The sequence below is a fragment of the Bacillus rossius genome, chromosome 6 (assembly GCF_032445375.1).
Source record: "Bacillus rossius redtenbacheri isolate Brsri chromosome 6, Brsri_v3, whole genome shotgun sequence".
NCBI classification, from domain to species: domain Eukaryota; kingdom Metazoa; phylum Arthropoda; class Insecta; order Phasmatodea; family Bacillidae; genus Bacillus; species Bacillus rossius.
Window position 1 is genome coordinate 52,008,414 of NC_086334.1, and position 13,366 is coordinate 52,021,779.

The 13,366-nt window shown below is 32.8% G+C and overlaps 1 protein-coding gene across 2 annotated transcripts; it reads left to right on the top strand.

Moving 5' to 3' along the window:
• The first annotated feature begins 1,057 nt into the window (after window positions 1–1,057).
• LOC134533179 (uncharacterized) lies at window positions 1,058–11,216 on the top strand. Of its 2 annotated transcripts, XM_063370547.1 has the most exons (6): window positions 1,059–1,464; window positions 3,394–3,450; window positions 4,407–4,529; window positions 4,635–4,787; window positions 5,995–7,179; window positions 7,792–11,216. In XM_063370547.1, exons 1-6 carry the CDS (start codon window positions 1,218–1,220, stop codon window positions 8,883–8,885), a joined length of 2,859 nt encoding a protein of 952 aa, XP_063226617.1. In that variant the 5' UTR covers window positions 1,059–1,217; the 3' UTR covers window positions 8,886–11,216. The 2 variants fall into 2 exon arrangements, with proteins under 2 accessions (XP_063226618.1, XP_063226617.1); XM_063370548.1 differs by lacking the exon at window positions 7,792–11,216 and having other exon boundaries at window positions 1,058–1,464; window positions 5,995–7,430.
• The last annotated feature ends 2,150 nt before the right edge of the window (window positions 11,217–13,366 follow it).

The following is a 13,366-nucleotide window of genomic DNA, read 5'->3' on the forward strand; positions in this document are numbered from 1 at the left end:
TCTGTACTGCGCATCTTTAAAACACACACTCACACACTCTCTCTCTCTCATTCTCTCACACTCTCTCACTCTCTCACACTCTTACACTCACACACTCACACACACACCAACATATTACTGTAGGGCTGGGCAGATTCCAATAAGTATCTCTGGTTGTGTCGTTTTATCATCTCTAATAATATTGCTGTCAACAAGACATTTAGCTTATTAAAAAAAAGTAAATGTAGGCTCTCATGCATTTAAATTTCACAAAATGTTAATATGTTTTGTTTATAATTATGATATATTTAATTGTTTTCAAATACTAGTGACATAAAAAATGTAATTATTCATAGGTAGGTGCAATTTTATTCCATAACCCTCAGGGCACTAAGCAGCTGATTAATTCCAGTTTTATTCAATTTCCTCACCTTACAAAAGACAGAATATGGCTCTAATTTTTTTATATTACCTACAGCTTGAGAAACATAAGGCTTGTAACATTTTAATGATGATTATAAATATGACACAGAATCATCTCAGATTACTGAGTGGTGTATGAATTAAACAAAATCAACTTTTAGCCAAATAGTTAGAATTTTGAGGCCCGTGCTGGGTGACGGCCTCATGACATTGCAAAGACTATTTTATTTTTATGATACTTTTATAAAAGTTATTTTTATTTGGCTATATTTGTTTCATTTTAATGTTTTTATAATAGGGTAACTTAAGTTTTTAACGTATTGTTAAGTTGGCAATGGGCACTGAAAGTAAGTTTTTATTGTTGTTGTGTTTAATACTTTTATATTTACTATTTAGTTGGAAATAAAACGGCCATACTATTATTTTATTATTAATATTTTAAGTGTTCTAAGAGACTTTAGTTTGCATTAAGTTGGTTGACTTGTATGGAAAGAAGTTCCTCCGCTGACCGCTAGGGAGTGTGCGCGCGTGGGCGAGTGATGACGTAGAGTACGTATAGCATACGTATATACTTATAGCAGCAGCGTATATAGAAATTTTAGTACTGTTCACACCCGCCAGAGTGTTTTCAAGCAGTAGTGTTTGTTTACTTTTTCTTCCCACGCTTGTGAAAATTTAGCTATGGCGGCAATTTGCAAAAATTTGTTGGAATGCTGAACACGTGAAGTGTATTAGTTTGACGATTTTGATTTTGTTTTCGTACACGGCTTTTTTGCAGTGTTGTATTTTTTTGCAAGTAGTGTAAGAAAATAATAATGGTGCGAAAGAGACCTTGTTGTGTACCCTTGTGTAGTGACAAAATTTCTGTGCGCCACCGTTTTCCATTTAAAAACGTAGATGTTTTTGACTTGTGGATTCAGAGAATAAATCCAAAACTGCAAGGCCTTGAGAGGAAAAAGGTTTATGATACCTATCTTGTATGCGACCGACATTTTAACGAACAGTGCAAGAATGCTGGTTCAAAGAGTCTCAAAATTTACTCTTTGCCGACACATCTTCCAGGTGAGTGAATTCTGTAAAAACTTACATTATGCTATTCTTCAGTCTTTAGAATTGTAAATTGTAATATTTGTCTAAAATTTATGTTTTCATGAATCCTACAGGGTCACATTTTATCGTGGTATCCGATCCCCCCCCCCCCCCTTTTTCCATCCTTATAACCCCCTCGAACATTGTGTAATTATCAGAAGTAAACCCAAATCAATAGATGTTAGTGATATTATCGGCACCTGGAATGGTCCATACTGCTCCAGTATTGTTTTGATTTGCTTATTACAATAATGATTTGGTGTAGATGTCAAATTTTAGCCCCTTCGTAGTCTGCAGTCTGAAGTATGTATTCACAAGCAGTTTATAGAAAAATGTTGCAGTGAATGAAGTTATCATTGACTATAATGATTTCTTCATTGTCATAATAAAACTAAGAAATCAAGCTTATATCTACCCGTAGAATAAACCAAAATAACTGGTGCATAGGCCAACAATTACACTTAGGCCTATTAGTACCAAAAACTGATATTTGTTGTTTATAGGATTTATTTTCTTATAATTCTTTTGCATATCCTAATGAATGAATTAAAATGTGATTTGGTTATATTAAGTACCTAGGCCCTAACATAAAGCAACAATTTTTATATTAGGTAAAGTAATTTGAACACATGTTACTTTTAATACTGTTATACCTTGATTACAGGGTATTTATCTAGTTTGAGCCCTCTACCATAAAAATAAAGATAACAATCTGAAACAATTTATATTTAGTGCCATAAATGGCACACAAATGGCGCACATACGGAATTCCGACCCGATTTGGAAAAATCACCGTTGATGTGAAAGTTTACAGTACCTGTTTGGTAAGGTGCCAATGGACATTAATTGCTATTGTTTCTAAGTCTGTGAGTGTGGTTTTTGAGTAATTACGTAAAAGATAAATTAAGTAAAAAAATTGATTTTTTATGTTTAACATAAATTACGTCAGGTTTCGCAAAACGCGTCAGCGCTCCGCTCCGCCCCACCCCACCACTAAAAAAAAAGCATCATGTATAACACACGATCAAGTACACAGGATAATTTTATGAGGCTCTTAAATGATAAAATAGACAGAAAATGTTATGTAAATAAAAATGTAAACAAATGACAACATGGTGGCTACCGCATCAATGCCCATGCTTAATAATGTAATCAGTGATCCTAATTTCTCCGAACAGAGTGGGAATTTCGTATGTCCACCTTTTGCTATAAATGGAGGATATTTGCGCTAAATAAAATAAGAAAAGTGTTGTGGTATTTTTATCTCTCTTTTTAAGGAAGAGGGGCCAAACTAGATAAATACTGAATTGATAAAATAGGCAAGCACTATTATTATTGATACATTACCAACAATGACTTTGTCGGACTCAATGACAATTTTATTAGTTAAGTTAATAATTATTTGCTTGGACACAAATGCTTTCAGCAAGTTAAAAAGTAAAATATTTTCTAGAAGAAATGTGGGAAAAGGAATTGTTATGGCTCATAGAAACCAAGAAAACTGAAAATAATTTTGAATTTGAAAGATATAGGCTAGTTAGGTACTATTTATTCTTGAAAGTTTGTGCACCAACACTTTCAAATTAATTTTATTTTGCAACCCTCTTGTAGGTACGGTAGTCTTAATTTGTAAACCAAAATTTTTGACTGATAGACTGTGCCTTTGTATGTTAAAAATAGACTTAAGAATAACTGTTGAACTGAATGAATGTAACACATGTAGGCACAATTTGTTACATAATTCATGAAGACCAAATTATTATGGCCTAACTTATGTGAAAAAACTTTACCACAGTATGCTTAAGTAGTTGTGTGTTTATTCTACTGCTTGTGAACTGGCCCATTTAGTAAGTGTAAATTCTCCTGGCATTTTCAATATCATACCTTTGAATTTGATTTCAGAATTCCATGAAAAGTCTGTGAAGGAAAATTCATTCCTCTATCCCCTTGATATCACAGGTAGGTTATTTTGAATACACCTTAATGGTACCTACATATTGTTTGTAATATTTGTAATGTGTAGGCCTAGATTGTCTTGAAGCTGCAGTTGTTTGTATGTACTTATTTTATATCTTTGTTAGATATTTAAAATGACTATCCTGTTCTAATGTAAAAGGAAAGTTTTTTTCACTTTGAAAATGTTATTGAGAAGTATCGAAATCCTAAGTTCTTTTAAAAAGTTTTAAATTTAAAATGATGGAATAGTTATACTTGAATAGCTTACGTCCTAAGTTATATAGTGTGTGTGTGTGTGTGTGTGTGTATATATATATATATATATATATATATATATATATATATATATATATAATATATAATATATATATGTATGTATAAAACTTCACAGTGTGGATGGATAGTTAGGTAATGGCTTTTTTTGAGACAGAATTGTCAAGTAACAAAAAGCATAAGTACCTAACTTTTAAAACACATTTGTACTGATATTGTGAAAATTTACCACTATTGTTCACTAGGCCTATGCATATCATTTACATGCATGTTTCACAACATTTTTAATTTTGGTTTGTTTGTAAGGATGTTTGGACGCATACACTGGAAGTTGCTTATTTGTGAATGTTTCACTTAACAAGTCAGTTGTACAAGTTATTTGACCCATTTTAATATGATGAGCCCCGTTTTGTGCCTCGTATGGCAATGATGATAAGCATTTATAAGAAGCTGGTTCTATGAATGGTTAGTGTGTATTTTGTATGAAGCAGCCTTTCAGAATATACTTAATTGAAATGATAAAAATAATTTTTCCATATTCTCAAGCCTGCCTCACACAGTACCTACCGTATTCCTTACAATATTCAGTAAACTAGTAAGTAAACTAGCATATAATGTTGTACTGTGTGCGGCGGCCTTAAGTTGATGCAGTGATAAATTGTAATGTTTATGTTGTCGTATTACAGCTGGGATAATTGCAAAGGCCAACAACGACAGCAGGAGTTGCACAGTTGGAATTGAAGAAAGTTGTGATGGCATACAACTGCTGGGGCCATGCAGTTCATTATCTGTGCGTGAGGATTGTCAAGGTGTGATGAGTTAATTAAACTTTACTACAAAACATAGTGTTGTAGTTTAAGCTTGCCTGCACTTATGTGATACATTTTATTGCAATATTACTTATTGTTTTGCAGTAGAAACAAGAGCAGAGGAAAATATCAGTATGCCGGAAATTCGAGTTGAGGAAATGTTGGATGGCATACAACCATTGGAGCCGTGTAGTTCACCAGCTGTGCGTGAGGATGTCAAAAGTACAGGATTCAGTGAGGAGCCTTCAAAGGAGCATAGTGAGTTGGTCATCGACCAGAGTTTAATTTAAATTTGATATAGCTAACCTCAAGAGTAATCGTAACTGCCTTAGGTTGTCTTTTTTCTTCTTTTTTTCCCAGTATTTTATAGTGTAAACACAGTTACAACCCGTGTTATGTACATTACATTTGCAAACTGCCCAGCGAACACATACATAAGTACTATTCCTCAAAGCATTTCATAACATTTGTTCCAGTGAAGTAATATTCACAACAGATTGCTCCATGTTTACTTACACTTTTTCCTTAATTTCAGGTTTTCTGGCAATGAAATTATTGCCTTTACCATTTTAATAACTAATGTTGTCTTGTTTTTATTAAAGTATTTTCACACTACATGTATGCGTAAGTTATAATATAAATTTGCAGTGGTATAGAAATATACAGTAAAATCTTATATAAAAATCTCTATATTACAAAAACCTCACTATAACTAAATATGTGTTTGGACCATTCAAAATGGCATATTAAACAAGGTATTTTATGACTTTATGTGCTTTCCTTAGTTTTCAAAGCTGTATTGCAGAAAAATCTATTGTCTTATAAAACAATACCTACAGCAAATATTAAAAAGAAAATGTTATGTTAATTGGGTGTGCCACACATTTTTGTCTTAATCAATTTATCTAAGTTATTATTATAGCATGCATTTATAAAATAAGTCGTTTACCTATGTCTATTACCAGTGAAATGTTTTCAGCAATTTATATAGGATTTAGCAAACAATGTTACAACAGCATTGACAATTTACAGTATGAGTACTTTTGCATTTTTATGTATAGTGAGAGGTTAACGAAGTTGAGAAGCTAAATGTGATGCGTAATCTATAACGAATGGCATAATTCATAGAAATTTTAAACTAACGCAAACAGTTTGGAACTCATAAGCAAATCAGTGTTGTAAATTACACAGCACACATTAATTGTGGACTAAGTGACAACCCAAATTGTAAGAAGCTAAATATTTTCATTTCAACCACAACTTGGTAATTTATAAATATAGTTTAAAGCACAGCTGGCACTCAAACAAATTTAATTGTAAAGTAATGAAATTAGATATCTTAAAAAATTATTGCACCTTCCAACTAAAATAACAAATTTGGTAATTAATTATTGTACATAGGGTTTTATTTACTTAACCAAGGCAAATTGTATTGATGTAGATACTTTTTACTTTTATTTTTCAGATGTTGAGCACACTGTTTGCAAATCTTTGTTGAAAAATGTCAGTGTAACTCGGCAAAAAGTACTGACTCCTAAAGCTCGTAGGCTATACCAAGATGCAATTAAACTAAGACACAATAAGGCAATATTGGCTGGGAGGGTCAAAAACTATAGAACAAGAGTAAAGCTTGCTGAGAAATTTGCTACTTCAAAAATGTTTGACTACATTGCAAACAGAGTTAATGACGTCACGTATCGTTTCTTCTTGTCGCAGCTGAAATCACAAAAAGTGATTCCCAAAGGTAGAAGGTTTACATTAGATGATAAACTTCTTGCCCTTGCACTGTCAAAGCAGAGTAATAAGGGCTACAGGTTGTTATCAAAGTACTTTGCTTTGCCATCCAAGAGAACACTGACAAAAGTTCTGGGAAATTTCCATTTTGATCCTGGTGTCAATGTGCATGTAATGGAGCAATTAAAGAAAGCTGTGGCAAGACTTACTCCGAAGGACAGATACTGCACTCTTGTATTTGACGAGCTGAGTCTTCAGCCTAACATACACTATGATGAGAATGGTGATGTTATTGTAGGATTCCAAGATTTTGGCAATGGAGAACGGAAACCAGTGTTTGCAGACCATGCATTAGTTTTTATGGTACGTGGCCTTAAAAAACGTTGGAAACAGCCTATTGCATTTGCATTCATTGAAGGTTCAACCAAAACCACTGACCTAGTTCGCTGTATTAAAGATGTTGTCACAGCTGTTCAACAGACTGGGCTTAAAGTTGTTGGCACTATCTGTGACCAAGGTACGTCAAACCAAGCTGCCATAAATTACCTTCTAAAAGAAAGTGATGAGATGTGCAAGAGGAAAGGCATAGAAAATCGTAATTCAGGAATGGTAATTAATGGAGAAGAGATAATTCCCTTATTTGATCCTCCACATCTTTTAAAGGGGATAAGAAACAATTTGCTCACCAAAGATGTCCTGTTCATTTGGGAGAAAGGTCAGCAAGTAGCTTCGTGGAGGCATGTTCTCCAACTTTACGAAGTAGACAGTCGTCATCATCGAGATGACTTGAGAGCATGCCCGAAACTAACGGAAGAGCATGTTGTGCTTGCAAAAATCAAGAAAATGAAAGTGAAGAATTGCACACAGGTCTTCAGTCAACGATTGTCGTCTACAATGCGGCTGCTTGCAGAGTGGGGTACGTACTTACATTTTATCCCTCAATATTCATTTGTTGTTCATGTAATCAGAACAGTGGGATAAAAGTTCTTTAAAGAACTGCAGCAGATTGTATTGTTGAGTGTTACAGATACATAGTTAAACTTCAGTATAAAAAACACAAAGAAACCCAAATTTTTATTTCTATAGAATATTTTAATTGATTGCACATAGGCCTTAATTTTCATATTTTGATTCTACAATTAATACTCAAAAGTTATACACTGTTAAAAAGCCTTGATAACTATTTTTTTTTGGAAATAGCCTCAGTAATTGCATTTTCTAAAAATAATTTACAATATTAATGAAAGTGGTCAATAAACAAATAACTTTTTATTTCTGACTGTGTTGTAATTACTCCCAAAATCTTCCCACAATGAAAAAAACCCCATTTGGTGAGAAGGGGTAGTACCTTCAATCTTAAAATTGAAGCAATGAAATAAAACTTATGTGAGATTGAAATGGTACTCTCACTTGATTACATTATTGACAGTAAAAATGTTTTGGCAGATGTTTTCATTTATTTTGTGTGTTCATTTGTGTATTGTGTGCTTCTTCACAGTTAATATTTTTCAATAATGAACTGTTGCAGGTGATTTTGATGGGAGATTAGAGAAAAGTGCCATTGACACAGCAGATTTTCTTCTCTTCATGGATAAACTTTTTGACAGTGTCAATGGTACACGTATCCATGCTGTTGAAGGGAAGTTGCTCCGCTGTGCTGTTACTGCACGTTCTCCACATGTTCAGTTTTGGAGAGATGCGATTCCTGTCTTGGAATCAATACAGTTCACCAATGGCAAAACTTCAACAAGACCACCTTCTGTGAAAAACTGGGTTCGTACAGTTAAGGGTTTTCTTCATATCTGGGATAAGTTGAAAGAAGACTTCAAGTTTCTTGCACCAAGAAACTTCAATCAAGATCCCTTGGAGAATTTCTTTGGCTCAGTTAGGAGCCACGGAGTGAGAAATATCAATCCAACTTGTTCTAATTTTAAATCATCTTTCAAAGGTTTGCTCTTAAATAACTTAGTCTCAGCACACTCTGTTTGCTCTAACTGTGAGGATGATGACTGTATTGGTCCTCTAGATTCTTTGAAGGAGCTGGTGGGGAGTGTAAAATCTTCTACTGTCTGTCCAGAAACACCATTCCATGTTCAGACTCCTGTAGACTATACTGTACCGCAGACACGTTTGTCACGTGCCACAAAAGTTTATGTGACCGGCTATCTTGCCAGGAAAGTCCTTAAAAAATTGAAAGGTTGCATATCTTGTAAGAAAGTTCTCATAAGCGATTGCAGTGTGCCTAACAATGAAATTATCATTGCAAGATCTTACTCTGCCAAATCCCTATGTCATCCACATACAACATTTTCTGACACTTGCAATACCATTGTAAAAGTTATTACTTCTGAGTTACCAAAAATCTGTTATCAGCCAGGTGTCAGACAGAAGATATTGGCCAAGATTCTGAATTCTGAAACAAGATTAATATCGTGTTCTATACACAATCTTCATGAGTGTGTGGCAGATATTGTTGTTAAATTTTATGTACATCAGTGGTGCAACAACAACAATAGGCTGTTAAAGGGAAAATTTATTCCAAAAGTGTTTACTGATCCTTTAAAGAAAGCAGCATATCAAAAATACTTGAAATCTCGTTCTGGAAAAAGTGTAGGTAAATAATATAAAATATACATATTGTAGGTTCTTGGTGTACACACTCCTCACATTTTAAAATTTATGTTAACATCATGACTTGGGTGAAAATAGTATTTTTGTCTGAAAAGAATTCATTTCATACACACACTAAAATGTCAATTGCTTTAATTAATATAATGGTTATGAAAAAAAAATTTATAAAATTGTTTGCACAGCATTTTGTTTATATAGATTATAGATCAATAAATCAGACTACAGCATTTACGTTTAGAATTGTAGTATTAATTAGCATTTATCAAGTTATTAAACAGTAAAAACAAATCTTTTACTGAACCAAAAAATTAACATTCAGCATTCAGCCAGGTTTTTCCCTAATTATTTGTTCTTAATAAGTAACATTGTACACTGTGTTTACGTATGTACATACCTTTATTTTGATTACAGAAACATAAACAATATAAATGTAATGAATATACACATATTCAGTAAATGTGAAACAAGTTATTTTTCATACACACTGTTAAATCACAGCTCGTAATGTTTGCAGTTTATTAATTTACTGCTATTTTTGATGAGACTGATCTAAAAAAATGTTCTGTAATCTTTTTTTCTCTCCTGATTTTGTATGTAATACTACAATTGATAGCAGCAACATGCATTTCAACAGTCACTACTGATGAAAAATGTGTGCTGCTTTGAAAGCATAGTACCAATTTGATTCACGAATGTACCCTTAAACGCTCGTTCTTGTCACAAGTTATTCCCATTTACGTGTTAAACAATTCCTTCATTAAGTTTGTATAAAATTTGAAATAAACACACAAATAAAGGATAAATAAAACTTTCTTTTTCCACATGTTAGCATAGGTTACAGTTACTGACCTCATATTGCAAAATGTTTTTGGTATGTGCAGACATTTTGTGTTGTTAGTCATTTCTGTGTGACAGTAACATTTATCTGCTTTTAGGCCTAATTGTTTCCCTTTGTTTATAGCTAAGAAACCATTTTGTTGCATTGTATAGCTTATAACTTAGTCACTTTGTAACATTTCATCACACCTATATAGTTAATACTTTTCCATCATTTCTCTAGATTGAAAATGGTAAAACAATGGTTTCATCACCCTAATGTTATGGATCCAATATGTAAATTGTGGTTTGGTTTTATTCATTGGGAATATTTATATTACCCCTCAAACAACTCCTTCAGTTTACACATCATACTTTGAAGCCCTTGAAGATAAGTTTTTGTGAATTCTGATGTCTCTTTAATAATGTAACGTTGCCCCTGCCCTCCTAGCTAAATATTTTTCTTTTAAACTATTTTCATGAAGGTAAATATTTCTTAAAAAAGTCTCGCTAAGCATATCTGACCGTTTTTATGTATTTTAGGGTTGATATTTGTACTTGCTGTGTGTTTTAAGAATGTACTTTGTATTTTAACAGACATTTGCAATCATTACTATTTTTTATGTAATTATTCACAAATAAACTGTTGTACTGGATCTTTGCCTGTTTTGGCCTACTTTTTCAGGTTTTTCTAAATAAGTTTAATTTTGTAAAGTAATTTGTATTATGATTGCTGTTACATAAGGTTCTAGAACAATGGATTTGGTGTGGGATGTATTAGAGATAGGCATAAGAGGCCTGTAAGTGCGAGAGAGAACGAAACAGTGATTCCCCGGTAACAGAGACAAAAGCTGGGATTCACCACTGGTCGTGGGAACTGAGTGATAACTGCTGTCTCACTGTGTGGGAGAGAGAACGAGAATGTAAAGTCCCTGGCTCTGGGTATATAAAACTGTTTTCAATGTATGTCGCGTATTCCTATTGGCTTGTGATTTGTATTGTGAATGAAGCGTGTGTGTGATTGGTCGGTGACGTCATGTGACTGCCCTCCCTGCGTGAAGGACACAGTGCCATGATCTCACGTCGTCTGTCGATCGCTGCACCAGGAGGGCGCGTTCGGTGGCTTCTCACGAAACATGTAGTAATTGTGGAATAGAAAACGTAACGTCGGTAGCTAGAGCCATGCCGTTTAATCATTTGTTGTTTTGAAACTTTTTGGACATTTTTTGTAATTAGAAATTGCGGCTACCGACGTCAGTGTCTGGCTCGTGGCAAAATTCATTTTCGCTGGGGGCGGCCATGTTTGAGACCGCACTGATTTTGTTTACTTACAGTAAAATGTTACTGAAGGACTTAATCTACGTTATTTTTTGTTAATTCTCATCGCCCGAGCTGCGAGCAATTTCGACAGGCGGATGTACGAATGGAATGAGTGAGAAATATTTTGAAAGTGTTTGGATTCGTCGGTGCAATATTCTATTTTGAAAAATAAAACTAAAACTACAATTGGCGTGTAACATCTTTTTATTTTTGTATATAACGAACCATTATAATAATAATTGGTGTTTTTAATGTTCCAGGCATTGACTGGCCTCAACTGCATACCCAAAATATAGTTCAATCAAATATTAAGTTGAAAGCCAGATCATTAATCATTTTTGTATCAGCAAGAGGTTTAACTCAGCTTAATCATACTCAACCTTCGGCCCAACTCTTGAACCTTTGTCTCACTAATATTGAATCATGTCTGGTTAGCAAAGCTCTGGAACCACTTGTTAAAGAAGATAGTTTTCATCCTGCATTAGAGATAACCTTCCAATTTTATGATATGTCAATAAACGATAATACATCGTCTTCATATAAAAACTTTAAGATTGGTCTTTTTATTGCACTTAGGGACCATGACTGGTCTATTATTATATACAATTGCAATCTCATAGAATTATATGTACCTACTACCATTAAAAAGGCTACAAAATATCCACTATGGCATTCTAACCAGCTAATAAAATCTCTTAAGAAGAAATTGCACTATAATAAATTATATAAACAAAATCTGAATCCGTTTTACTATTCATTATTCTCAGATTACCGCAAGGAAACTAAATCACTTCTATGTAGGGAAAAAACAAACTGGCTTTGTAATATTAACAATAAAATTTAGCAAAACCTTAAAAAATTTTGGAATTATGTTAAAATAATGAGAAAGGGTTATAGTCAGCATCCCTCGATTAAAATTAATGACTCAATTACGCATAATAATAATTTAATTGCGAATTACTTAGCTGAATATTTTTCAAGTATCCATGTATCTACAAAAAAAGTAAATAACCAATATATTTCCCCTTCTAGTTCATACAATATCCCTATGTCTAATATCTCGATTAGTCTAGCCCTATGAAGTATAAAAACCTTATAATCTATATTGTCCACAGGACCTGATAATATACCAAATTTTATTATCAAAGGTTGCTCCTTAATCCTTGCTCCTCTCTTACAGCATATATATAATGTCAGTATTGTAAATAGCATCTACCCCGACAAATGGAAAATTGCCAAGGTTATTCCTGTACACAAAAAGGGCAAAACTTATATTATTTCAAATTACAGCCCAATATCCCTTTTAAATGGTTTGACCAACATATTTGATAAAATAATATATAAACACTTAGCGTTTAATGTAAATAATAGATTGTCAGATTCACAACATCGTAAAGAAAAACCTTTTCAGTCATGTGCAAACTCTTTTCTTCCAGTTTGTCTTCAAACGCGATATAAACAAAGCCTACTAAATATTGTGACATTTAATTAAATGAAAAGTGAGAGTGGGTTATGATTATTGTGAAAAATATACTTTCTTGAAGAGAATATTATTTATATTTGTAAAAATATGAAGAAAAAACCCCCGAAATAAGGGCTTTAAATGTTATTTCTTGGTTAAATAGAGAAACACAATTACGTCTTAGTTTCATTTTACGAATTAACCAAGAATGAAACATTATTATAAAACAACATTTTCTGCAAATATTTCACGAAACATGGAAAAATTGTAGGTTTGATTTTGCTGTGAAACTAACAGTAGATGGGAAATCAAACACCATATGCATAACCTCAGTAGCTACACCTGATGGGCAGATTTTTGAAATTCCACTCGAAAACCAACCTGCAAATCTACACCAAGCAGTTACAAATACTCCAAACTATGCCAAGGTCAGTAAATCATTAAATAAAAGACATCAAACACGTAAAATATGGATAAGTTTGACAGATGATATATCAAAAACATATTTGGATAGAGAGCAAAACTTACAGTTTAAGGATTTTTACATAGAAGAAATTGAGGAAATAAATAATAATTAAAAAAACTAAAAAACACGCTTTATATAGAAGAAAACCAAACCAAAAAAATAGAAAAATAAATTTTAATAATTTTGAATTAAGAATAGTGTAAAAAAACGTAATAAATAAAAATTAATAATAGTGTATATAATAAGAAAAAATTTATTTTATTTAAAAAAAGGTGTGGGGTGCATGGTGTCAATAGTTAAAAATATTTTATTTACATATATGAGTAGAAGGATTATCATTTTGAAAATATCTTAAAAAGCACCCCACACTTTTTTTTTTAAATAAAATACATTTTTTCTTATATACAC